At 42.3% G+C, this 26,054-nt stretch overlaps 1 protein-coding gene across 1 annotated transcript in view; it reads left to right on the forward strand.

Annotated features, from left to right (window-relative positions):
* The window catches only part of LOC147103116 (CUB and sushi domain-containing protein 2-like), a 904,868-nt gene that overhangs the window by 864,639 nt on the left and 14,175 nt on the right, over positions 1–26,054 (forward strand). The window contains exon 4 of the mRNA XM_085962436.1: positions 6,789–6,983. Coding sequence (XP_085818562.1) covers positions 6,789–6,983 — 195 coding nt within the window. The remainder of the gene's footprint in view (positions 1–6,788; positions 6,984–26,054) is intronic.

Below are 26,054 nucleotides of genomic sequence, written 5' to 3' on the forward strand. Positions count from 1 at the left end.
TTGGAGTACATGCCCATGGAGGAACCCAACTGATTTTTTCCTCCATTTAAATTAATGTAGAAAAATTGGGTGGGTTCCTTTACAGGCGATTGTTCTGCCCCACCTGATCTTCTGATATTCGCTGCACATAGGCAATCCAATCTGGGCACAGCCCCAGGAAAATATCCCTTTATATCGGATGAAGTTAATAGAAAAACACACAACTCTTTCATCATGTTGCAGGTTAACAGATATATTGAAGCCATTTGTCTACAGTGCACTGGTTCCAACCTCTGGGCTACACCTTTAGCAAATTGGCTGTAATTGTTTTCTTTCCTGGTTCATTGGTGATATTCTTCTGATTTAAAGCTGACACCTTTATCGTACTGTTAATCCAATTTATTTTAAATGCCACTCTTAGACTTCTCTCTGAACTGTACTTTAACACAATTTAATACTCCTTTTCCTTTCAAAAATCTCCCTTTCTTCTGAAAAGCTAAGACAAAACCTCCCTTTTTAGTGCCTTTACTTTATCCAAATTAAAACTTGGTTCAGACATCTGATCCACCAATTGCTGCTTGACAATACTAGAGTAGCATCACTAAAAACAGATGGTCGGTCATTATCTCATTGCTGTTTATGGGAGCTTGCTGTGTGCAAATTGGCTGTTGTGTTTCCTACATTACGACAGTGACTACATTTCAAAAAAGTACTTAATTGGCTTTAAAGCGCTTTGGGATGTGCGGAGGTTGTGAAAGGCACTATATAAATGCAAGTTGTTTGTTTTCTTTTTTCACCAAAACTACATAAATATACTTGTCAAAATAATTTGTCTGAAAGGTGCTTAAATTGAATATGAACATTTAGTATGTTATTGTCAAGAATCTGGCTTCAAAGCTTCAAGCATACAAAGAAAGCAGCCAGGTGAAACAGCGATTTACTTGTATTTCTTGCAATCTAGTATACTGTATTCACTGCTCACGATGTGGTCTCCTCTACATTGGGGAGACCAAACGCAGATTGGGCGACCGCTTTGCAGAACACCTCCGTTCAGTCCGTAAGGATGATCCCGAGCTTCCGGTCACCTGTCATTTTCATTCACCGCCCCATTCCCACTCAGAGCTCACCGTACTCGGGCTTTTGCATTGTTCCACAGAAGCTCAGTGTAAGCTCGAGGAACAGCACCTCATCTTCCGATTAGGCACTTTACAGCCTTCCGGACTCAATATCGAGTTCAACAATTTCAGATCATAACCTCGGCCCCCATTACATTTTTACTTATATTTTTTATCCACACCTTTGTTTTGGCCCTCTCCCCCTTTTTTTCTCTCCCACGTGACAGCTGTCTCCCATTCTGCCAGCGCATTTCACACCTAATCTAGAGCCGTCTTTTGTCTCCACTAGTCCTATCACCATCTCGTCTGGTTTTGAATACCTCTTAATGTCTCTTCACTTCTCTTTTGTTCTCTCCCAGCCCCCAAACTGGCCTTTTAATCTGTTTCATTTCCTGTGCATTTTCAGTCTTGACAAAGGGTTTCGACCTGAAACGTTGACTCTATTTCTCTCTCCACGGATGTTGCCTGGCCTGCTGAATTTTTCCAGCATTTTCTGTTGTTATTTCGGATTTCCAGCATCTGCAGTATTTTGCTATCATACAAAGAGAGGTTCTTTATCTCATTGAACCATTGTTTGTCAGGATCTTCAGCTGTTTGGGCTTGGGCTTCTGAAATTGTGTAGAGAATGTAACCCGATAGTGTCAGTCTTTGTACGAGATTGCCTACTTTATTTTAACTTCTTTTGTCTGAACTTTAGGAGGAGGGGTGGTCAACACTTGGGGGAAAATATGCGTGATAGCCATTGTTTGCAATGAATGCAAGCTTTGGGCATGTTCTGTGCAAATGTGAGTTGATTCCACTATGTTTATCCAGTAACTTAAGGGTGGGCCACACGAGTCCTGAAATGGCTCCATTGAATTTGGTGAGAGTTGGCCTTTTGGCTCAGCCTGAAACTAATCCATACCTGTCAGACCATGGCAAAATACACCATCTGCTTGCTACTCAACCACTAGGGGGCTTTTTGTTGGAGTTCTGCAACTCCAGATCTGACAGCAGGGCAGCTTGAACTACAAGGTAAATCCCCAGGCCAAGGTTAAGTACCAGGACCTTTTTCAGTAAATAGGCTTGCCTGCCCCATCAACTGAGGAGCAAGGAGACTGAAATGATTGGTTTCTATGAGGTTTAAAGAACATATTATTTTATTTCATGCAGGCGAATGGTCTTTTTTAAAAGACAGATATGGGGAAACATATTGAACAGAAAGCATTTCCTTCAGACATTCCTTCTCCTTTAATAAGAACAATCATGGTCATGGATCCTTATTCTGTGTGATCCAACTTTCCTCACATATTGGATGTTAATAAATTTCAGAATGTTCTCATCAGTTCAATCTTTTTAAAGGCCACAATTTTATCATTGGAGGTGAGTTGGGTGGTTTCTGGCTTCCAGTCCCGCCCCCAGCTGCATCCGGCCCACAGACGTGATTTTACGTTGACTGACCTTGTTAAGACCGCCCTGTGGGCTTGCCGGCCAATTAACAGGAAACGGGTCTGATGACATCATTTGATGACGTGTCATCTGCCGGTTGCCTTAAAGGGACCACGCACAATTTCTTTTTGACAGTTGATTTCTCAGTGTTTCACAGCATTGAAGTGCTGCAAATACTGACAATCACTGCACAAAGGTGAACTCTAGAACCCAGGCTCTCCAATGACTCCCTCCATAGGCTGGAATAGATGGCAGCTGCAGCTGAGGTGACAGGAGCAATCTGTCACTGGTGAAAGAGGTTCTCCCAATGAAGTGGCACTGGACATGGATTTCAAAACTTGTAACCTAAAGAAATGTGTAAATGTATTAAAAATACATTTCCCAACATTTTCATACCTCTGAGACTCACCAGTGCAACATTGGATCCTTCACACGACTTCTGCAACTGTCATCAATCCAGAAACATTACAGCAGACTCACAACATGCCACACTTACACTGGCGTAGTATCTGGATGTCGGGAACTTGAGGCAGAAGTGGCAAAATTCAAATATAGCCTGTGAACTACTAGCAACTACCTGTTAATAGGCAGGTAATTGCCTTTAATCCTCTTCCCGCTGCTAGATGTCGGGTCCATGCGCAAATCGGGGACCCGACACTTGGGAAAATTGTTTGGAGGCGGGTTGACGGCGGGATCACAACCCACCGTCAATCAAAACAATTTTACCCTTTGAACTACCTCCAAACCCACCCCCTGAGTGCCAGCAAAATCGCGCCCATAGTGTCAGTTTGAAAGCCTCCTTCTGGTGTATCTTGCTCCTAATTTCCACAAAAGTAATGCCATCATTTTGAATACAGTGGACTGGATTTTGTCAATGAGGAGCTTTTGGAGGCGGGACTGCTGCTTGCCGGCTTTCAGTCCTGCCTCCATCAGCTTCTGACCAACCAGCGGGATTTTCCCCTGATTGGCCTTGTTAAGCCCGCCCAGTGGGCTCAGCAGGCCAATTAGGGGGAAGTCACTGACAGAGCACATCAACATATGACGTGTCATCTGGCAAGATTTTTTGAAAGAAGAAATTTAGCATTTGACAGCTCTGTGAAGCTGTCAAACACTGACATTCTGTGTAGTTTGATGAGTCCTTTTGTTCAGGACTCATCAAACCTTTCAACTTTGCAGAAATCACCTGGCTGTTGGTTCGGAGGACCCAACAGCCAGTCTGTGAAATCTACAATGGAGATGTCAGGACTCCGGCTCCATAGCGGCTGAAGGCTGTAGGTAGAAACAAAGATAAGTGAACATTTTCTAACACTTTACACTCACCTTACATACTTACCACTCCACATTTGCACCCATCACTCACCTCTACATTGCACTTTCAGACCCCTCCGACCCCCGCAGACCTCCTACTCATCTCCTACACCCTGGCAGGGTTCCCCGAGGTCGGGAAGCCTGCACTTCGGATAGAAAAATGGGGCTAATCATATTTTCTGCCTGTTAACTACCTATTAACAAGCAGTTAATAGGATTGAATCCCTTTCCCGCCTCAAGGAGACAGGACCCGGGGCAGGACGGCTTCCCGCCTCCTGGCAAGAGGGCACGGAGACGGGTTGGGGGCGGGCTTGCCACCCACCCCCAAATTCGGCAACTTTACCGGCAGTCCCGCCTCCAAACCCGCCTCCTCGGGGCTGACAAAATCCAGCCCTAAGTTAGGGTGCTACAGTGACCAGATTCCTCAGTGGGACTGCACTAAAGGAGAGAATTCAAAGCCGAGTGTGTTCATTTACATGAATCAACCCCTTCCCTCTGTGAATCTGCAGAATAAATGGAGTTTGACATTAGAAAATCTTACCTCTCTATAGTAACAGATAACTAGAATAGTAAAATGAAATATAAACTAACATTAAGCAAAAGGTAGTTGTCTGGAAATTTACTATTAAGAACTTTTAATATATCTGACACCTTATCAAATGTAGAAGTAGGTATATGGCATGTAATAAATTCATATTATACTTTATAATCTTCGAATATCCTACAAGTGCTGATTGCAAGGCTTTCCAATGTTTTTTAAAACCTCTCGTACAATACATATTATGGGTCCATCATGGATAAAGAACTTGATCAATATGAAGTACCGTTGCGCCTCAATTCACAAAATGAGTTTTATTTGGGAAGACTGAAGAGTCTGCTATGTCTGGGTATGTGCAGAATGTCATAAAATTGCACGGATAAGTTGAGTCTGGTACTTTACATCTGCTACTTTGGTTAAAATCTCTCAATATAATCAGGGTGTAAAGTTACTCCTAGTTATTCAAAGAACATAAATATGCATGAAGGAGTGTCTTTGAAAATTTTGGAAATAATCTGCTGCATCATTGATGACATTGGCTGCTATTTTGGCTCCTGTACTGCTGTAAAAATAATACATGTCAGCACAAGATAATTCACTTCTACATTAATATAAACAGGCAGAAGGTATTAAAGGCAGGCCCCTAACCTGGCACGTTGCAGATCAGTGACTATCTAGTCCTTATCAGACATGCTGATAATTTTGCCTGAAGCTTTTGATTCTATTAAATACAATTCTGAGATCTATTTTTCAAAAAAGCTATATTTCTGGCTTTGGCATTGTTTGTGGTAGAATTGCCTCAATTTATGGTTGTGTGTGAAAATGTTCACTTCAGGTAGACCGTTGTTAGGTTTCAGTTTGTGATTAATACCATATGTTTGTGTATTTAGTGAGCTTCCAATACCACCCAGCACCCAGTTTAAAACAAAAAGTCTGTGACTCATATATAACATAACAGTTAACCTCACAAAGCTTCTATACATCAAAATTCCCTCCTGGAGAGCCTCAAGGATTGGTGCTGGAGTCGCTATAGTTTTTCAAACAACCTGAATTCAGAAACTAAGGGTAGAGTATCCGCAATCGGCGATCTGGGCGCATGCTGTGCTCAAAATTGCGCTAGTTTTGAGAAGTGTTTTTTTTCTCTCTCGAGTTTCCGCTCAAACTCATTTCCATATCACCGAACGCAAAATCTGCCATGAACCAGCGCAATTGGGCAGCATTCTAGGACGTAATTTATTATTTTTTTAAAATGTTGCTTTAAAAAATATTCCTTGTGTATTTAAGAGTGGTAACTTGGTGCAGTTTGCTTAATACAGCTGAAAATGTGTTAATCACGAAAAATAAGCATTTTTAATCGGTGTCTAGTCCACCATCTGTGAATAACCCAATCTCAAATAACTGAAAATTACTTTAAAAAACTATACAGAACCATTTACTCGTTACATTGGTGCACAGTAGCCAGTTTCTTAGTAAATTTTTTAAAAATTATATTCAAAAGCTTTTAAAATGTTCGTATTATCCTTGCGCCTAACAATTTAATTTTAAGAGCCTTCTCGAAGGCCCGCCAATGAGCGCAATTAGCGGAAACTCAATGGTGATTAATTCGATCTGGGGGCATGTCCAGTTTTGTGGGTGGGGCCGACTTCTGGCGCGATGATTTTTAAACTAGCGCAAAAGATCGCGGAAACTCAAGTTGCGCTGAACGTAATTTGCGCTTAAATTTCCGCGATCTTTTGCACTGCTTTGCCTGATTTCGGGCGAATTGCGCTGAAAGAAACAGTATGATCCAGCCTCGGGTGACTGTCTGTGTGGAGTTTGCACATTCTCCCCGTGTTTGCGTGGGTTTCCTCCCACAGTCCAAAGATGTGTGGGTTAGGTTGATTGGCTATGATAAATTGACCCTTAGTGTTAGGGGGATTAAATACGTGGGGTTACGGGGATAGGGTGGGATATGTGTAGGGGTTACAGGATCGGGTGGGATATGTGTCGGTGCAGGCTCGATGGGCCGAAATGGACTCTATCTGCACTGTTGTGATTCTGTGACCTTGCGGAATCTCCAGGCCCTGAAACTCATGGATTTTTTTAAAAATTCAGCAGGGAAAATATAATTGCTAATGAAAGGCAGCACTTTGAATTATTGTGTGGATATAGTTGCAGATTTATAATAATGAGGTTTGGATTCTTTTCAGTGAAGTTATGCAAATCAGCTCAAGTTTGGGAGCCTTGATGCAGTGGATGTGTTCTAATAATGTAAAATCCATTAAAATATGGTTTTACAAAGTAAAGCAATATTGCAGGAGTGAAATGTCATTGGTTTCAATTCAAAATTCTGTTGTGTGAATTTGAAGAGACAAATGATTATAATTGAGAACAATGAGCAGCTCATCAATTTATAAAAATATTATTTTTATCTCTTTCAGTTTTACCAAGTCATACTTGTGGAAATCCTGGCAAATTACAGAATGGACTGCAGCAGGGCTCCACGTTCAACATAGGGGACAAAATCCGATTTAGCTGCAATGCTGGCCACTTCCTTGAAGGACATGCAGTGCTGACGTGTCTTGCCAGCTCGGAGAACAGTGCGTCGTGGGATTTTCCAGTGCCCTTTTGCAGAGGTAAAATGAAAACTGAACGAATCATATCTTCAACTGATGAATTGGGATGTGCTTTAATCAGTGACTTGATAGTTCTCATAAACTACTCTTCGGAATACAAATCAACGAGAGTTTATACAGTAGTGCTATGCTTGCGTACCATGGCAGCATTTATCAGACGTAACCCATCTCTTTTGTGTTTGTTTTTCACATTTAAAGTCCTGCAAATGTATCATTTCACTGAACTGTGTGAGTACTGAAAAAGTGCTGTTGTACTGTGTGAATTTATGAACTGGTTCATTTCCTGCTAATTACACACAATCTGCCACTGCAGTCTTGCGGTGCAGCAAAGCATCTTAGGCAGTTATATTTTGTTTTAAATCTTGTTGACAAAAATATACTTGTAGCACAATCTGATGGCATCACAGCACTAAGCACACCATCTCATTCTTCTCCGTTTATAAACAAAGTAGTTCATCACGCAAAAATTAACCCGACCCCATTTAATTGAGAGAACCTGAAGTTGTGGAACTCAGTCAAACTTCTCAACACAGACAAATTACACAAATGCAAGGCTAAAAATTGAAGTAAAGAGTTTGGTTCTGCGAACTCCAACACAGGCTCGCAAGTGAGAATATTCTATACCTGCAAGTGCAGTTTAGAAACAGAATGACAAAGATTTATGGGGATAAAACTAAAATGAACAAGGCTATAGAACTTTATACTTGTAAATTTCACTTCATTTTCTGTAATCTTGTCATGTTAATGATTCTTTTCCTCCATTTCTAAACACAGTTTTTTGAAGAGCAATTTGTTGGTAATTTGTAAAATATAACCGGTAAGTTTGCAAGTGAAAAATTGTAAATAAAATAACTAATGAGAAGAAAATTACAATAATGTACAACTCAGTAGTTCAGGGCTGGACTTTGTCAACGGGGAGTTTTTGGAGGCGGGACTCTCACTTGTTGGGTTTTAGTCCCGCCTCCATCAACTTCTGGCCAACCCACGCTATTTTCCCTTAATTGACCTTGTTCTGTGAAGCTGTCAAACACTGACATTCTCTGTTGTTTGATGAGTCCTTGTATTCAAGACTCATTGAACCTCTTTTGTGAGCAGAAGTTAGATGATTGTTGCATCGGAGAATGCAGCAGCCATCTGTCATCTCTGCTGGTGAGATGCAAGACTCTCCGCATCCCCAACTGTTGAAGCCTGCAGGAAGAAACAAAGGTAAGTAAACATTTTCTATCACTTTCCACTCACCTCACATACTTACCTCTCCACACTTGCACCCATCACGTACCTCCACTGCGCACTTTTGCACCCCTCCGACCCCTGCAGACCCACTGCTCGCCTCTGGTGGAAAAATGGGGATAATCCTCTTAACTGCCTGTTAACTACCTGTTAACAGGCAGTTAAGTGGCTGTAATCCCCTTCCCGCCTCCAGGAGACGGGACCCGGCGCGGGTTGGCTACCCGCCTCCTGGGAAGATGGCACGGAGGCAGGTTGGGGGCGGGATGGGTACCCTCCCCCAGATTCTGCCATTTTCCCGGCAGTCCCGTCTCCAAACCCACCTCCCCAGGGCTGGCAAAATCCAGCTCTCAATGTCAAATCTGATGTGGTCCACTAGTCTGAGTTTGAGCAGCACATTTCTGCATAAGAATGTAAAAGTGAAATGTATTAACTCTTCTCTTTAATATTTCACTTTTCGAAATTGGGTGAGTTAATTCCAAACTCCATGCAAACTCTAGTGGCAGAAATGTCATTAAACATAAAATAAGAAAAGGTCTGACAGCAAAAAAATCCTGGAGTAATTGAAACAAATGATGGATCAGAATTTTGACAATGGGTTAGTCTTTAGAACCGTTATCCATATCAGTTTGAGACAATGGAGTGTGAGAATATTCCTGAGAGGAGTTGGATGCAATGTTAGAATGGTTTCTGTTAGGACAGCAAGACTTGTAGCTGGCCAGACCATGTGATGTGGGGGGAGGGGAGGGGAGGGGAGGGGAGGCGGTAGTTTGCATTAACAGTGCAACAAGCCAGTTCCTGACAGAGAGCTGTGGGAAGGGTCAGAGACCAAGTTTTTGGCGGCCTCTCTGATTGGAAAGGAAGCCATCATGCAATGAGTTGGAGTCCAAAACAGTCAGAGAGACAGGGAACCTTTTTTTATTGCTAAGGTTAGCATCAGTCAGGTCAATAAATATTGACTTACAAAAGGAAGGTAGGCCCACATCAAGGGCTACGTTTAGCTCACTTTGATGTGATGAATATGTAAGAAATAGACTGAACTTCTCTTTAAAAACTGTATTCTGTGCAGTCAAGTATTACATGAAAAATAAACTAGTTTGTTGGATTACAACTGGCCTCATCTCAATACAGTACCTATCAGGCCTTCTTCCAAAAGATAGGAGAAATACAGATGGCACACTTTATTGTAAGATTCAATATTGGGCTCTACAGTTACCCTCCTGAAAGCAGACCCAGTGTCTGCTATGGTCTGGAGTACTGACACTGAACTTGAAAGAATAGGTAGTGCAGACTGGAAATTTGTAACATGGGGCCAGATTTTGCTATGCCAGGGACGCCTGTCCCCGCACCCTTCAACTCAAGATATTTTTGCCCATAAAGTTGCTGAAAGTGCGCACTGATAATGACTCAGTGAGGGAAACAGGGCATCTGGGACCTGAGTGAATAGGACAACCAACAGGGTATCCTCCACCAATGAGATATAAGGATTGTGGAACATAAGAACATAAGAAATAGGAGCAGGAGTAGGCCAATCGGCCCCTCGAGCCTGCTCCACCATTCAATAAGATCATGGCTGATCTGATCCTAACCTCAAATCTTCTATCACTCTGCATCCACCCGAACCCATGTGATCTCCCGGGAGAGGCGAAAAACCAGATAAAGACCCAATGGCCAATTTGGGAGAAAAAAATCTGGGAAATTCCTCTCCGACCCATCTAGGCGATCGAAATTCTTCCAGGAGATCACTCTGTCCCTATATTTTCTACAGTACTTACCTTCTGTAAAGGCGATCTCCACCCCAGCCAGGAACAGGAATAAAACCATCTCCTGAAATCTAACAGAATTAGAACACAGTAGGAGCAGAACAAGGCTACACGGCCCCTGGGCCCGCTCCACTACCCACAGGGCCATGACCATTCCGAACCCAGACTCATGTCCAATTTCCTGCCCGCTCCCCGTAACCCTTTATTCCCTTTACTTCTAGGAAACTATCTATTTCTGTTTTAAATTTATTTAATGATGTAGCTTCCACAGCTTTCTGGGGCAGCAAATTCCACAAACCTACCACCCTCTGAGTGAAGAAGTTTCTCCTCATCTCAGTTTTGAATGAGCAGCCCCTTATTTTAAGATTATGCCCCCTAGTTCTAGTTTCACCCATCATTGGGAACATCCTCACCGCATCCACCCGATCAAGCCCCTTCACAATCTTATATGTTTCAATAAGATCGCCTCTCATTCTTCTGAACTCCAATGAGTAGAGTCCCAATCTACTCAACCTCTCCTCATATGACCACCCCCTCATCCCCGGGATTAACCGAGTGAACCTTCTTTGTACTGACTCGAGAGCAAGTATGTCTTTTCTTAAGTATGGACACCAAAACTGTATGCAGTATTCCAGGTGCGGCCTCACCAATACCTTGTACAACTGCAGCAATACCTCCCTGTTTTTATATTCCAACCCCCTAGCAATAAAAGCCAACATTCCATTGGCCTTCTTAATCACTTGCTGCACCTGCATACTAACTTTTTGAGTTTCGTGCACCAGGACCCCCAGATCCCTTTGTACTACAGTACTTTCCAGTTTCTTGCCATTAAGATAATAACTTGCTCTATGATTTTTCCTGCCAAAGTGCATAACTTCACACTTTCCAGTATTGTATTCCATCTGCCAAATCTCTGCCCACTTACTTAGCCTGTCTATGTCCCTTTGCAGGTTTTTTATGTCCTCCTCACTCACTACTTTCCGTCCCATCTTTGTATCATCTGCAAACTTTGATATGTTACACTCGGTCCCCTCCTCCAAATCGTTAATATAGATTGTAAAGAGTTGGGGACCCAGCACTGACCCCTGCGGAACACCACTAGTTACTGGTTGCCAATCTGAGAACGAACCATTTATCCCAACTCTCTGCCTTCTGTTAGATAGCCAATCCTCCACCCATGCCAGAATATTACCCCCAATCCCGTGATTTTTTATCTTGAGCAATAATCTTTTGTGTGGCACCTTGTCAAATGCCTTTTGGAAGTCTAAATACACTACGTCCACTGGTTCCCCTTTATCCACCCTGTATGTTACTTCCTCAAAAAACTCAAGCAAATTTGTTAAACATGACTTCCCCTTCATGAAACCATGCTGAGTTTGCCCTATTAAATTGTGTTTATCCAAATGTCCCGTTACTGTCTCCTTAATAATGGACTCTAACATTTTACCAACCACAGATGTTAGGCTAACAGGTCTATAGTTTCCAGCCTTCTGCCTACTACCCTTTTTAAATAATGGTGTTACATTAGCAGTTTTCCAATCTGCCGGGACCTTTGCTGAGTCCAGTGAGTTTTGGAAAATTATTACCAATGCATCCACAATCCCTACCGCTACTTCCCTCAAGACCCTGGGATGCAGGCCATCAGGTCCAGGGGATTTATCCGCCTTGAGTCCCATTATTTTACCAAGTACCACTTCCTTAGTGATTTTAATTGTATTTAGTTCCTCCCCCCCTCGAGCCCCCTGTTTGTCCAGTGTTGGGATATTCTTAGTGTCCTCTACTGTAAAGACTGATACAAAATAATTGTTCAGTGTTTTTGCCATCTCCATGTTTCCCACCATTAATTTCCCGGTCTCATCCTCTAAGGGACCAACATTTACTTTAGCCACCCTTTTTCTTTTTATATAACTATAGAAACTTTTACTGTCTGTTTTTATATTTTTTGCTAATTTACTTTCATAATCTATCTTCCCTTTCTTAATCAATCTTTTTGTTATTTTTTGCTGTCTTTTAAAGACTTCCCAATCTTCCATCCTCCCACTAGATTTGGCTACCTTATATGCCCGTGTTTTTAGTCGGATACTATCCTTAATTACTTTACTTAGCCACGGATGGCTATCTTTTCTTTTACACCCTTTTTTCCTCAGTGGAATATATTTTTCTTGGAAGTTGTAAAATAACTCCTTAAATGTACACCACTGGTCATGTACCGTCTTACCCTTTAATCTATTTTCCCAGTCCACTCTCATTAATTCCGCTCTCATACCTTCATAGTCTCCTTTATTCAAGCTCAGCACGCTTGTTTGAGATCCAACCTTCTCACCCTCTAATTGAATATGGAACTCAACCATGTTATGGTCACTCATTCCAAGGGGATCCTTTACTAGGACATTTTTAATTAATCCTGTCTCATTACACAGGACCAAATCTAAGGTTGCTTGCCCCCTGGTCGGTTCAGTTACATACTGCTCAAGAAACCCATCCCTAATACACTCAATGAACTCTTCCTCAAGGCTGCTCTGCCCAATTTGATTTGTCCAGTTAATATGATAATTAAAATCCCCCATAATTATAGCTGTTCCCTTATTACAAGCCTCAACTATTTCCTGATTAATACTCCGTCCAACAGAGTTGCAACTGTTCGGAGGCCTATAGACTACACCCACTAGTGTTTTTTTCCCCTTATTATTCCTTACCTCCACCCAAACTGTTTCACTATCCTGCTCCTTTGACCCAATATCATTTCTCTGTATTATAGTGATTCCTTCCTTTATTAACATAGCCACCCCACCTCCTCTCCCTTCCTGCCTGTCCTTCCTGATTGTTAAATAACCTGGTATGTTTAATTCCCAGTCATGGTCACCCTGCAGCCATGTTTCTGTAATGGCCACAAGATCATACCCATATGTCATTATTTGTGCCGTTAACTCATTCATTTTGTTACGAATGCTACGTGCATTCAGATAAAGAACTTTCAAATATGTTTTGTAACACTTAGTTCCTGTTTTTTCCCTTTTTAGTACTTTACTTTTTACTCCATACCTTCTGTCCCTTCCTGACACATTCTGTTTTTTAATTCCCCCACTGCTACCTAAGTCTATGACCTTCTCTGTTGTCATTTCTATGATTTGCTCTCTAGAAACCTCCCCCCCACTAATTAGTTTAAAGCCCTCTCTACAGCCCTAGTTATATGATTCGCCAGGACTCTAGTCCCAGCACTGGCCAAGTGGAGTCCGTCCCAACAGAACAGCTCCCTCCTGTCCCAGTACTGGTGCCAGTGTCCCAAGAAGCAAAACCCATTTCTCCCACACCAGTCTTTGAGCCACGCATTTAACTCTTTAATTTTATTTATCCTAGCCAAATTCGCTCGTGGCTCAGGTAATAACCCAGAGATTATTACCCTTGAGGTTCTGTTTTTTAATTTGACCCCTAGCTGCTCATACTCCTTTAACAGAACCGTCTTCCTTGTCCTATCTACGTCGTTTGTACCAACATGGACCACGACAACTGGATCCTCCCCCTCCCACTGCAAGTTTCTTTCCAGCCCAGAAGAGATGTCCTTAACCCTGGCACCAGGCAGGCAACACAGCCTTCGGGACTCCCGCTCTTGACTGCAGAGAACCCTATCTATCCCCCTAATGATACTATCCCCTACCACTACAACATTTCTTTTTACTCCCTCCACTTGAATGGCCCCCTGTACCACGGTGCTGTGGCCAGGTTGCTCATCCTCCCTGCAGTCCCTGCTCCCGCCCTCACAGGGAGTAAGAACCTCGATCCTGCTGGACAAGAACAAGGGCTGCGTCTCCTTCAACACTACATCCTGGATCCCTGTACCTTCCTCACTCGTAGTCACACCGTCCTGTCCCTGACCACGGACTACATCTGCAGTAATTAACTTCATAGGTGTGACCATCTCCTGAAACATAGAGTCCAGGAACTTCTCCCCCTCCCTGATGTGTCGCAGTGTCCGAAGCTCGGTCTCAAGCTCCATAACATGGAACTTGAGTTCCTCTAGCAGCAAACACTTGTCGCAGATGTAATCACCGTTAGCCTCAATGGGGTTCACCGGCTCCCACATCTCGCAACAGTAACACATCACCTGCTCCATTCTATATAATTAATTAAATTTCTTATTATTAGTTATGAAGACCCTGCCCGGATATATATGATAATATCACACCACTATTCAATAGGACTTACCAACTTAAAGGTATGAAAGAGAAGAGAAGGAAGAAAACCAACCAACCAGCTGATCACCAACCTCCTCCTTGAATACTGTCTGTGGAGCCTGTTTGGTTGACTCGTCTCGCTGCTCCGCCTCCGCAGTGCTGTCTAAGCCTGGGAGTGGGGAATAAAACAGAGCAAAAAACACACCCTCACCTCCCACTTATCCGAACTCTCCCACTTAGCAAAACTCCAGCAGCACTCAATGCACAAAGCACTCCATGCACCGCACTAGCCCCTCCCCTTTTATACCTGGATTCTACTTCCTGTTTAAACTGCCCAAGAGTTTAAAAAACCCTTAAAAAATTAAACTTACTTCAAATAATTGACTTCTTAACACACTAAAATTCACAAAATACACTTAAATGATTTTTCTCCCACTTAGCAAAACTCCAGCAGCACTCAATGCACAAAGCACTCCGTGCACCGCACTAGCCCCTCCCCTTTTATACCCGGATTCTACTTCCTGTTTAAACTGCCCAAGAGTTTAAAAAACCCTTAAAAAATTAAACTTACTTCAAATAATTGACTTCTTAACACACTAAAATTCACAAAATACACTTAAATGATTTTTCTCCCACTTAGCAAAACTCCAACAGCACTCAATGCACAAAGCAGGAATGACCAGAGAAGGAGGGTGAATTAAAGTGGGTGAATTCAATGTCAAAACCGGTAAAGAGAGGGAACGAAAGATTGGATTAAGAGAGAGAGAAAGAGACAGAAGAAAAACAAGGAAAAAAATTAAACTTAAAATTTGACATGGTTTTAAAGTCTCCTAATACAAGTCACAATGTGAAGGATTGAGACTCCACGCTGATAGTTAATTTTCAGCATCACAGAGGTTGATTGGCAGTCATTAAGACACATCACATCATTAAAAGGGTACTTGCACTTCTAATTACTAGCTCTAAACATCAGTGGAGAGTTTAGTTCGTATCTATCGCGCAAATACAGCAACTTCACGACATTCAATGCATGTCAGTGGTGAGACAAATAGCAAAGTGCCATTTAGACTTGATGGGGGGAATTTTAACCCTCAAGAACAGGTGGGGGGTTAAAATGTTTGAATTTTTGACCCAACTCCACTTCCGAGTTTAACAGAGGCACGTTTAGATACCGGTGAGAAAACTACTCACCAAAGTCGGGGATTTAATTATTGCAGGCAGGCTGGTAGTTATTGCTGCAATTAACATCCTTAGGAGACATTAAAGAGGTCTTTGCAAATTGCTTTTAACTTTGCTCCAATTTTAACTTGTGCAAGCATGGGTTTCCCGGGGCTTGGGAAACTGACCAGCGAAATGGAGATGGGTTTGAGTCGCAGTTTAGGGGGGTATTTAAACTTGTCATTGCCCATCTGAATAAAAGCTCACTTGTTGCATCTGGTGTCTCAGTTCCTTCTGGCAAATGTTTGGCAGAGTGTTCTTGTGTGGATACAGCGTTATTCAATCTTGGAGGCATTCAAACTGGCAGGATCAGGATGGGAGGCGCCTTGGATTTCTTTGACAGCACATCAAAAGAGGAAGACCACGACCATCCACGACAGTGACAATGTGCTTTAGTGGGATCAGCATGTGCACAGCAGGGAGGTGCACAGGAGAGAGGATGAGGTCACAGGAGGCACTAACCATGTCATAGGGTTTACAGGCAGAAGCTGAGCTTCCTTGGTCTCTGGGAAGAGCAGTGCTTCCACAGGCTGAGGTTATCACGTCAGGTGGTGGTAGACATCTGCTGCCTCCTCGAGGAAGACCTTCTCCCTGGTGGCCAGTGGCTGTGAAAGTGACCACTGCCCTCAACTTTTTAGCCTCTGGATCCTTCCAATGACTCCACAAAGGCTCTGCTCATGTTCGCTATGGACTCCTCCATTCGCTCCACACTCGCAGCGACCCTGGAGACAAAACCTGCCAGAGACTCCTGCATCTGTTCCTGGAGTTCCAGCACTGCTGATCTTGTGAATGGACCCAGAGGCAGAGGGTGGACATGCAGCTGAGCCGAGCTGGCAGAGTCCTGCGCCCTCCGACGAGGACTCTCCACTGCTGTCCCTGTCTCCACAATCTGTTGATGCTCACTTGTGAGCTGTGATACACCAGGTGACAACACTACTCTATGTCCCGAAGGTCCCACCGAGGTGTGAGTGTCTGCGCTGGTGCTGGGTGCGGTGAATTTTGCTGACGCTGCGCCCTCAGAGGTTGCAGCTTCCTCTGAGGAGTCTGGAAGCTCAGGCTCTTCCTCCTGGACAGTGGGGAAGGGGGCTCTCAGTGGTCCTGTGGGGGAGTAAAGGAAAGAGTTAGAGATGTGAGGTCAAGGTTACATGTACATTGCATATTGCAGATGATCATAAGTCCATCTGTTAGAGCTTCAGAATCATTATCAGCGACTCATGCAATGTCAATGAGAGAGATGTAAAACTATTCTGTCACCAGCTTGCTGTGATGCACCCATCTGTCCGTCCCCCACTTGCACATCATCTTCCACTCCGACGATTTCCAGGACCGCCTCCTCCCAGGGGGAGAGCTGGGCTACTGAGGGTGGCCCTCCTCCTGTCCTGGCTCTTTCCCTTTTATTGTGAGCTCTCTTTTCCTGCAATGAGGGAGACAAGTGGAGGTTGAGTGAGAATGAAGGAGTGAGTGTAGAGATTCCATAGCATAGCTACTTAGAAGGAGACAAAGATGGAGTGAGGGGGCAAGACCAAGGGCCCTCCCTGTGTGTTGTCAGTTGCTTTCATAGCATCACAGTGATAGGGAGTGTGAGGGCTGCATAGTCGAATAGTTAGGTGAATATGAGCAGAGCGAGAAAGGGAATGGGTAAGGGTGCATGGATGTCAGTGTCAAGTGGGATGTGGAAGAAGAGATTGCTAAAGCTGAGTGCTGGTGAGGAAAGGCAATGGGGATCAGATTGAGGATGATGGGAACTTCATACTCACTTTTCCAGTGTGCTGAAGGTCATGAAATCTCTTCCTGCACTGTATCAAAGTTCTGCGGGTAATCGTTAAGGAGTTGACCTCCTCTGCCATTTGCAGCCACACAGCCTTGGTCTGCTGGGGAGGCTTCTTCCTCCTTGACGAAGGGAAGAGCACCTCCTTATGAGATCTAGCTCCCTCAACCAGAGCCTGCAGGGCAACCTCGTCGAACCTGGGAGCAGCCCTAGGTCTGTCGCTGGCCATTGTGACTCCAGGTTCCTCCAACAGTAAATGCCAAAAGGTTGGCAGCCTGCAGAAGAAGCAAGGCTTGTTGCAGACCTTAAATGCAGCAGCAATGATGACGTCATAGGATGCGACTTTCTGACTGGAAAAACTCATTTGCCAAGGGTTCCCACATGCTGGAACTCAATTGGACAATTAAGTTAAAATAGCATCAATCTCCCACATCGATTTATATTCGTGTGGATAACATGAAATGCAGATTTCACGACACCAACCCGCCCCTGAATGAAAATCCAGCCCTTGGACTTGAATATTTACTGGTACTTCCCAAGCTATGCTAACCAAATACAGTGATTGATTTAAGCAACTGATCACAACAAACAGTGATAAATAGGATAGGATTCCGCAGTACCAACATTCATCTTGAAGGCATTTGACACTAAATTGAAGGCAGCTCTTCTAACACTCTGCAGATCACTGGTGAGGCCACAAATTATTGAGTATAACTTTAGACACAACTTCAAATGCATGTTCGTGTTCACAAAGGGGTTCAGAGAAAAGAATAATTCTCAGAGTTGGGATTTTATATTAAGGAGAGAGGCTTCAAGTTCAACCTGTTCTTATTTGAAGAAAGTAAGGTAGGACTGGAGAGAACAACAGGATCCAGATTGTTAAAATATAGCAGAGTTTTTGCCTTCGATTGTGAACAGAAAATGGTCCCTCAGGAGATAAAATAATGGGTAGTCTCCATGATTGGGAAGGTTGTACATAGACTGTGGGAAGAGTGTTATTGATGGGTAAATGACTTTTTCTTGCTCCTTGCTTGCTTATCTCTCTCAGACATTGACAGCTTTTGGTAACTGTGCTGTTGAAATATATTCTACACATTATATAAACCTGAAAATTGAGGACATTCATTTTGAGAAGCATCACTCCTGTTACTTAAGAGGGAATTGCTGCCAGAAAACTGCAGTAAATATTTGTTTTGTTAACTTTTTTTAATAAATCCTTGTACATTGATTACATTGATTATACCTCTATAGTATATACTCAATCATTCAGTATCTGGGACTACTCACTGAGAAACTAGTGCTGCGACAATTAACAAATGTAGTAGATACTGTTTTGGAACATTTGAATGCTCTGGACCCAAACAAATACTCCACATCTTGGTCCAGAGAAAGTGATTATATGCAAATATTAAGTGCTTGTGAATGAGAGGAAGAGCCATGGATTGGCAAGAGAACTCCTTTCTAACCCAATATGTAAAAATCCCAACAAAGGAGGATTTGCTATTGGATCTAATAATGGGGAATGAACCAGAGCAGATAAGAGAAGTAAAAGTAAGGGAACATTTAGGCAATAGTAACCATAATATAATACATGTTAAGTTAATAATTGAGAATGACATAAGTATGACAAAGACCAGGGTAATAGATTGGAGAAAAGCCAATTTTATGGGGCTGAGAATAGAACTTGGGAAAATAAAATGGACAACAATATTGGCAAACAATGACGTGGAACAGCAATGGGAAACATTTAAAATGGTGTTCAACAGAGTCTGGGAAAAATATATTCCACTAAAAAATTAGAACAAGCTAAACACTAATGAGACACCATGGATGAATAAAGACATAAGGGAAAAATTGAGGGTAAGGAAAGAGACATACATTATGTAGATGGACAGCAGGGGAGAGCACGATAAGGGAGAATATGAAGAGAATACAAAGTAAGATTAGGAGAGAAGTGAAAAAAACAATTAGGGAGGCAAAGAGGAACTATGAAATTAAATTGTCAAGGAACAGGAAACAAAATAGTAAAATATTTTACAGGCACATCAATTTTAAAAAAAGGAAGGTCGGGATGGGAATAGGGCCACTAAGGGATGGACAGAATAATACCACAGGCAGTGATAGAGAGATAGCAGAAATATTAAATAATTACTTTGCTTCAGTATTTACAAGGGAGACAGGTGGGTATGACATTGAATGATGGGATTAGAAATGAGCTAACTGGATTTAAAATAAAAAGAGGAGAAATATTAAATAAACTACATCCGCACATTTTAAAAGAATCTAGGGAAGGGATAGCAGAGGCGTTACTACACATATTTAGTAATTCATTAGATAAAGGTGTAGTGCCAGAGGACTGGCGGATAACTAACGTAATACCTATATTTAAGAAGGGGGATAGAACATGTCCAGGGAACTATAGAGCAGTCAGCTTAACATTGGTGGTAGTAAAAATAATGGAAACTCTACTATTGGAGAAAATAGAAGAACACCTAGAAACCAAAAATATAATAATTAATAGTCAGTATGGATTTCAAAAGGGAAAGTCTTGCTTGACTTGCAGAATGGGCATATAATTGGCAAATTAATTGCAACACAGATAAATGTGATAAGAACAATAAGGAGGTCACGTATTACTTGGAAAATAAGAATCTAAATGCGGTAGAGAAGCAAAGTGATCTCGGAGTACAAATACACAAATCACTAAAAGTTGTGACACAGGTTAACAAAGCCATAAAAAAGCAAACCAAGCACTAGGGTTTATTTCCAGAGGGATAGAATTGAAAAGTAGGAAAGTTATGCTAAACTTGTATCGAAACTTGGTTAGACCACACTTGGAGTACTACGTACAATTCTGGTCGCCATATTATAAAAAAGGATATAGAGGCACTGGAGAGGGGGCAGAGAAGATTTACAAGGATGATACCAGAAATGCAAGGGTATACCTATCGGGAAAGGATGAACAGGCTTGGGTCTCTTTTCTCTTGAAAAGAGAAGGCTGAGGGGTGAACTAATAGAGGTCTTAAAATTCTGAAAGGTTTCGATAGTGTGTGTTTCCACTTGTAGGGAAGAGCAAAACTAGAGGCCATCAATATAAGATGGTCACCAAGAAATCAAACAGGGAATTTAGGAGAAACTTGAGTGATGAGAATGTAGAACTCGCTACCATGGGGAGTGGTTGAAGCGAATATTGTGGATGCATTTAAGGGGCTGTTAGACAAGCATATGAGGGAGATGGGTTATGCTGATCGAGTTAGATGAGGAAAGACAGGAGGGGGCTTGAGTGGAGCATAAGCACCGGCATGGACTAGTTGGGCTGAATGGCCTGTTTATGAGTCCTACTGTCATTTCAGAGAATGTCTTAGCAAACAGTTGCCTTGCAAGTGTCACTCCTCTGCCAAACCTCTGAGGGTAGCAGGCTTTATTGTGACATCGGAATTTAAAATTCATTGGGCAATTTCCTTCCGCGTTATCGCTGGGCAGTGTCACCTTGTGGGAATGAATATAACGAAACCTTGAGCATGTAATTCAGTCGAGGGGTTCTGTCGGGTGGATTAGGAATTGTCAGCAGAACTCCAAGGTTGAATTATATTTGATGGGTGGCGAGGTTCTTTTTGCAGTAAGATTCTTTTTTGAAGTTGTTGACTTACTGAAGAATTGCAGAGCGTCTTAGACTTTAAGTGCTCTGATGCAAAGTGGTTGTTAAGCTGAATGAATTTTGTCCTGAGTCATATTACATTGCTTCCATCCATTCTTGTAGGCCGTTTGTATAATTTATAGTTTTTTTTTACAAAAACAAGCATGCCATTGTTTAGCAGCTTCTCGATTTTGCAGGCTTTGCTTTTTTATTGTTGTTGTTTCAGGTAGAGCTTTGCATTTGGATAAATTCAGACACAGACTTTTTACTTGTACTATCCAATATATGAATTCCAGAAGACTGAAGTTTGCGATGGACAAACCCTCCACTTAGTCATGCCTTACCACTAAGCCAGCAGTGATAGAATTGCTCTCCCCTCCAACTGCCAGACTCTTTGGTGCGCATCCACTATTACATTGCTGGGAGAGAAATGCTCTCTCCAATCACAACTCATTCCACCCCTACAGGGCCCTCCTGAAACTGAACACACATTGCCCTGCTCAAACTGAACTGCCATGGATTCGGGCACATAAACTGACGTGGGGCAAAATGTGTACTCCCAACATGCTACCACCTGGGAAGACATGCAGCCTACCCAGCTAGACTGTCATGGGCTCCAGTGCATGAGTATCACTAAATCAGGGGCAGAAATGGATAAATCTGCTCTAAGCTATGATGGATGGAAATAGATGAAATTAAAAAGACTTTTTCAGCCTCTCCAACTAATGAAGTCACATTAGTCTAGAAGCTAGTGCCTAAAATCCATTATTTATGTTCTCCTGCTTCAGCACAAAGAATTTACCCAGGACTATGCCATTTTTTCCTGCATGTTTCAGAACTGATAGCAATTAATATAAATTTTAATAAGTGAACCTATTTTGATGAAATTTAAAGGAACAGATGCCAATTTGGAAGAATGTATCTAGGTTCTTATGTGGATTAACTTCATGTGAGACTCCATCAGTCCATTTAGATGCTAACCCTGCAAATCATAGTGGCAAATCCATATCGCAAAATATGGTTAGAGTGAACTGCTTCAGTGTGTATTGATTTTAATCAGAAAATCAGGTTGAGTAAGTAATTTCAAAACAGACTGGGAGGTAGGTGCACATTTCTGTAATTTCACTGTGTCATCTTATGACAGGCAAGATTTAGGGGCCTGAGCTAGTTGCTTTACTTGGTGAAAGTGGTTCACCAAGAAAACCAATACATGATTTTCAAGTTACATGATTTTCAGAGATAAGATTTTTTTTTTTGACTCCAGTTCATTTTACTGTCCTGTTATTTTTCATCCCATTCCATTCTGTGCTCCGTGCTCTGTCCTCCTGTCCTCCCAGCAGAGAGGCTGGGTGAGCAAAACTGAAGCCAGCTAAAGCTGGCCAACCACTTACAAACAGCTCCGAATTAAGCCTAATGAAACATTAAAATCCAGGAGTTCGACTGAAACTGCAGCAGCATACATGAATTATTATAATTTAAGCTGCAGGTATAAAATCCATCATTTTTCTCACGGGGGAATTTTAAAGTGCATAAAGTGCAGTTTGCAGCAGTGGTGAGTTTGGAAATTAGAGGCAGGAGAAGGGTGAAAACTGGAGATTTATTTTCCAACAAATTGTGGGGCTGTATACACTCCGTCCCAGAACATGGTTATTTTTTTTGGTATTTTTGATTTGGTTCATTTTCTGGCAGTTTGAAGTCGCTACTTTTCAACCCAAAAATGCAAAGGAAAGTAGTTTCAGGGGCTCACCGTCCTTGGCCTCTTGTACTGTTCCACGGAAGCTCAACGTAAACTCGAGGAACAGCACCTCATCTTCCGATTAGGCACTCTGCAGCCTTCCGGTCTCAATATCGAGTTCAACAATTTCAGATCATAACCTCGGCCCCTATTTCATTTTCACTTATATTTTTCCATTCCTTTCCTTTTCCCCCCCCCCCTTTCCTTTTGTTTCTCTCTCACACCTGGCAGCTATCTTTTGCCCTGCCAGTACACTTTACACCTCATCACAGCCTATTACCATCTCGTCTAGCTTCTGATCTCTTTTACTTCTTTTGGTTCTTTTATTCTTTTGTCCGATCGCAGCCCTGCCTTCGATCTAGTTCCTTTTCTCTCCAGTTTTGAAGAAGGGTCAAACCCGAAACGTCAACTCAAATTTCTCTCCACGGATGTTGCCTGACTTGCTGAGTTTTTCCAGCATTTTCTGTTGTTATTTCGGATTTCCAACATCTGCAGTATTTTGCTATCGTACTAGTTTCAGGGGCTTCTGTACAACTTTACAATGTCTAGTCCTGTTAAATGGGAATCTTCATATTAATTTGTGAACTGAAATATTCACAAGATAAAACTGATTAAGATTTGAGTAATTTCCTTACAGTTACAGAAACCGTTTTGATACATTTCTGAAAGCTGTTTTTTAAGCTACATATTGCATTAGAGATAGGAAATCCATAACGTACAAACAAAAATACCCTGTGTTCTGGTTGCTTTTAACAGCTGCCAGCCCCACCCTCCAGCCGACCTGGTTCTGATAACAGTGGGTAGCACACGCGCCTCTGAGTCAGAAGGATTTGTGGGTTCAAGCCCCACTCCAAAGACTTGAGCACATAAAGCTAGGCTGATACTCCAGTGCAGTGCTGAGGGAGTGCTGCACTGTCGGAGGTGCCGTCTTTCGAATGAGACATTAAACCGAGGCCCCGTCTGCTCTCTCAGGTGGACGTAAAAGATCCTGATCCCCGATGTCCTGGCCAATATTTATCTCTCAACCAACAAAAACAGATTATCTGGTCTTTATCACATTGCTGTTTGTGGGAACTTGCTGTGCGCAAATTGCTGCATTTCCCACGTTACAACAGTGACTGCACTCCAAAAGTACTTAATTGGCTGTAACGTGCTTTGAGACATCCAGTGGTTGTGAAAGGCACTATAAATGTAAGTCTTTCTTCCTTTCTGATAGTCTCCAATCCTCCTGTCAAATCAATTTGATTCATTCTAATTGCCTTTACATAAGAAATAAGAAATAGGAGCAGGAATAGGCCACTTGGCCCCTCGAGCCTGCTCCGCCATTCAATAAGATCACGGCTGATCTTGGGCTCAAAGCCACTTCCCCGTCCGCTCCCCATAACCCTTCACTCCCATATCTTGCAAAAATCTGTCTCTCTCCACCTTAAATGTATTTAATGACGCAGCTCTCTGGGGCAGAGAATTCCACAGATTTACGACCTCTGAGAGAAGAAATTCCTCCTCATCTCAGTTCTAAAAGGGCGACCCTTTATTCTAAAACTGTGCCTCTGCGTTCTAGATTTTCTCGTGAGGGGAAACATCCTCTCTGTATCTACCTTGTCGAGTCCCCTCAGTATCTTATATGTTTCAATAAGATCACTTCTCATTCTTCTAAATTCCAATGAGTATAGGCCCAATCTGCTCAACCTTTTCTCATAAGTCAACCCCCTCATCTCTGGAATTAACCTAGTGAATCGTCTCTGAACTGCCTCCAATGCAAGTATATCCCTCCTTAAATAAGGAGACCAAAACTGTACGCAGTACTCAAGGTGTGGTCTCACCAATACCCTGTACAGTTGTAGCAGGACTTCCCTGCTTTTATACTCCAACCCCTTTGATATAACGGCCAACATTCCATTTGCCTTTTTGATTACTTGCTGTACCTGCATGCTAATTTTTTGTGTTTCATGTACAAGGACCCCCGGGTCCCTCTGAACTGTAGCATTTTGTAATCCTTCTCCATTTAAATAATAATTTGCTTTTTTATTTTTCCTGCCAAAGTGTATAACCTTGCACTTTCCCACATTATACTCCATCTGACAAATGTTTGCCCACTCACTTAACCTGTCTATATCCCTTTGCAGGTTCTTTGAGTCCTCTGCACAACTTGCTTTCCCACCCATCTTTGTATCATCCGCAAAACTTGGCTACATTACACTCGGTCCCTTCATCCAAGTTATTAATGTAGATTGTAAATAGTTGAGGCCCCAGCACCAATCCCTGTGGCACCCCACTAGTTACCGTTTGCCAACCGGAAAATGACCCATTTATCCCGACTCTCTGCTTTCTGTTAGTTAGCCAATTCTCTATCCATGCTAATATATTACTCCCAATTCCATGAGCTCTTATCTTATGTAGTAACCTTTTATGTGGCACCTTATCAAATGCCTTCTGGAAATCCAAATACACCACAATTACTGGTTCACCTTTGTCCACCCTGCTCGTTACCTCCTCAAAAAACTCCAGCAAATTTGTTAAACATGATTTCCCTTTCATAAAACCATGCTGACTCTGCTTGACTGCATTATGATTTTCCAAATGGCCTGCTACTGCTTCCTTAATGAAGGACTCCAACATTTTCCCAACGACAGATGATAGGCTAACTGGTCTATAGTTTCCTGCTTTCTGTCTCCCTCCTTTCTTAAATAGGGGTGTTACATTTGCGGTTTTCCAATCCGCTGGGACCTCTCCAGAGTCCAGGGAATTTTGGTATATTGCCACCAATGCATCTACTATCTCTGTAGCCACTTCTTTTAAGACCCTGGGATTTAGGTCATCTGGTCCAGGGGACGTGTCATCTTTTAGTCCCATTATTTTATCAAGTATTACTGCCTTAGTGCTACTGATTATCTTTAGATCCCTCCTACCTGTGGCCTCTTGATTATCCATTATTGGGATGTTGTTAGTGTCTTCTACCGTGAAGACAGATATAAAATATTTGTTCAGAGTCTCTGCCATTTCCCCGTTCCCCATTATAAATTCCCCAGTCTCATCCTCTAAGGGACCAACGTTTACTGTAGCTACCTGCTTCCTTTTTATATACCTGTAGAAGCTCTTACTATCTGTTTTAATGTTTCTTGCCAGTTTACTCTCATAATTCATCTTCTCTCTCTTTATTATTTTTTTAATCATCCTTTGCTGGTTTTTAAACATTTCCTAATCCCCTGGTCTCCCACAAATCTTGGCAACATTGTATGCCTTCATTTTCAATTTGATACCATCCTTTACTTCCTTGGTTAGCTACGGATGGTGCTCCCTTCTCTTAAAATCTTTCTTTCTCACTGGAATATATTTTTGTTGAGAGTTATGAAATATCTCCTTAAATGTCCGCCACTGTATTTCAACTGTCTTACCCTTTAATTTATTTTTCCAGTCCACTTTAGCCAGTTCTGCCCTCATGCCATTGTAATTGCCTTTGTTTAAGATCAGGACACTGGTTTGAGATACAACTTTCTCACCCTCCAATTGAATTTGAAATTCAACCATGCTATGATCACTCTTTTCTAGAG

The sequence above is a fragment of the Somniosus microcephalus genome, chromosome 20, assembly GCF_052327205.1.
Source record: "Somniosus microcephalus isolate GS21.2 chromosome 20, FLI_Smic_1.0, whole genome shotgun sequence".
Taxonomy (NCBI): Eukaryota; Metazoa; Chordata; class Chondrichthyes; order Squaliformes; family Somniosidae; genus Somniosus; species Somniosus microcephalus.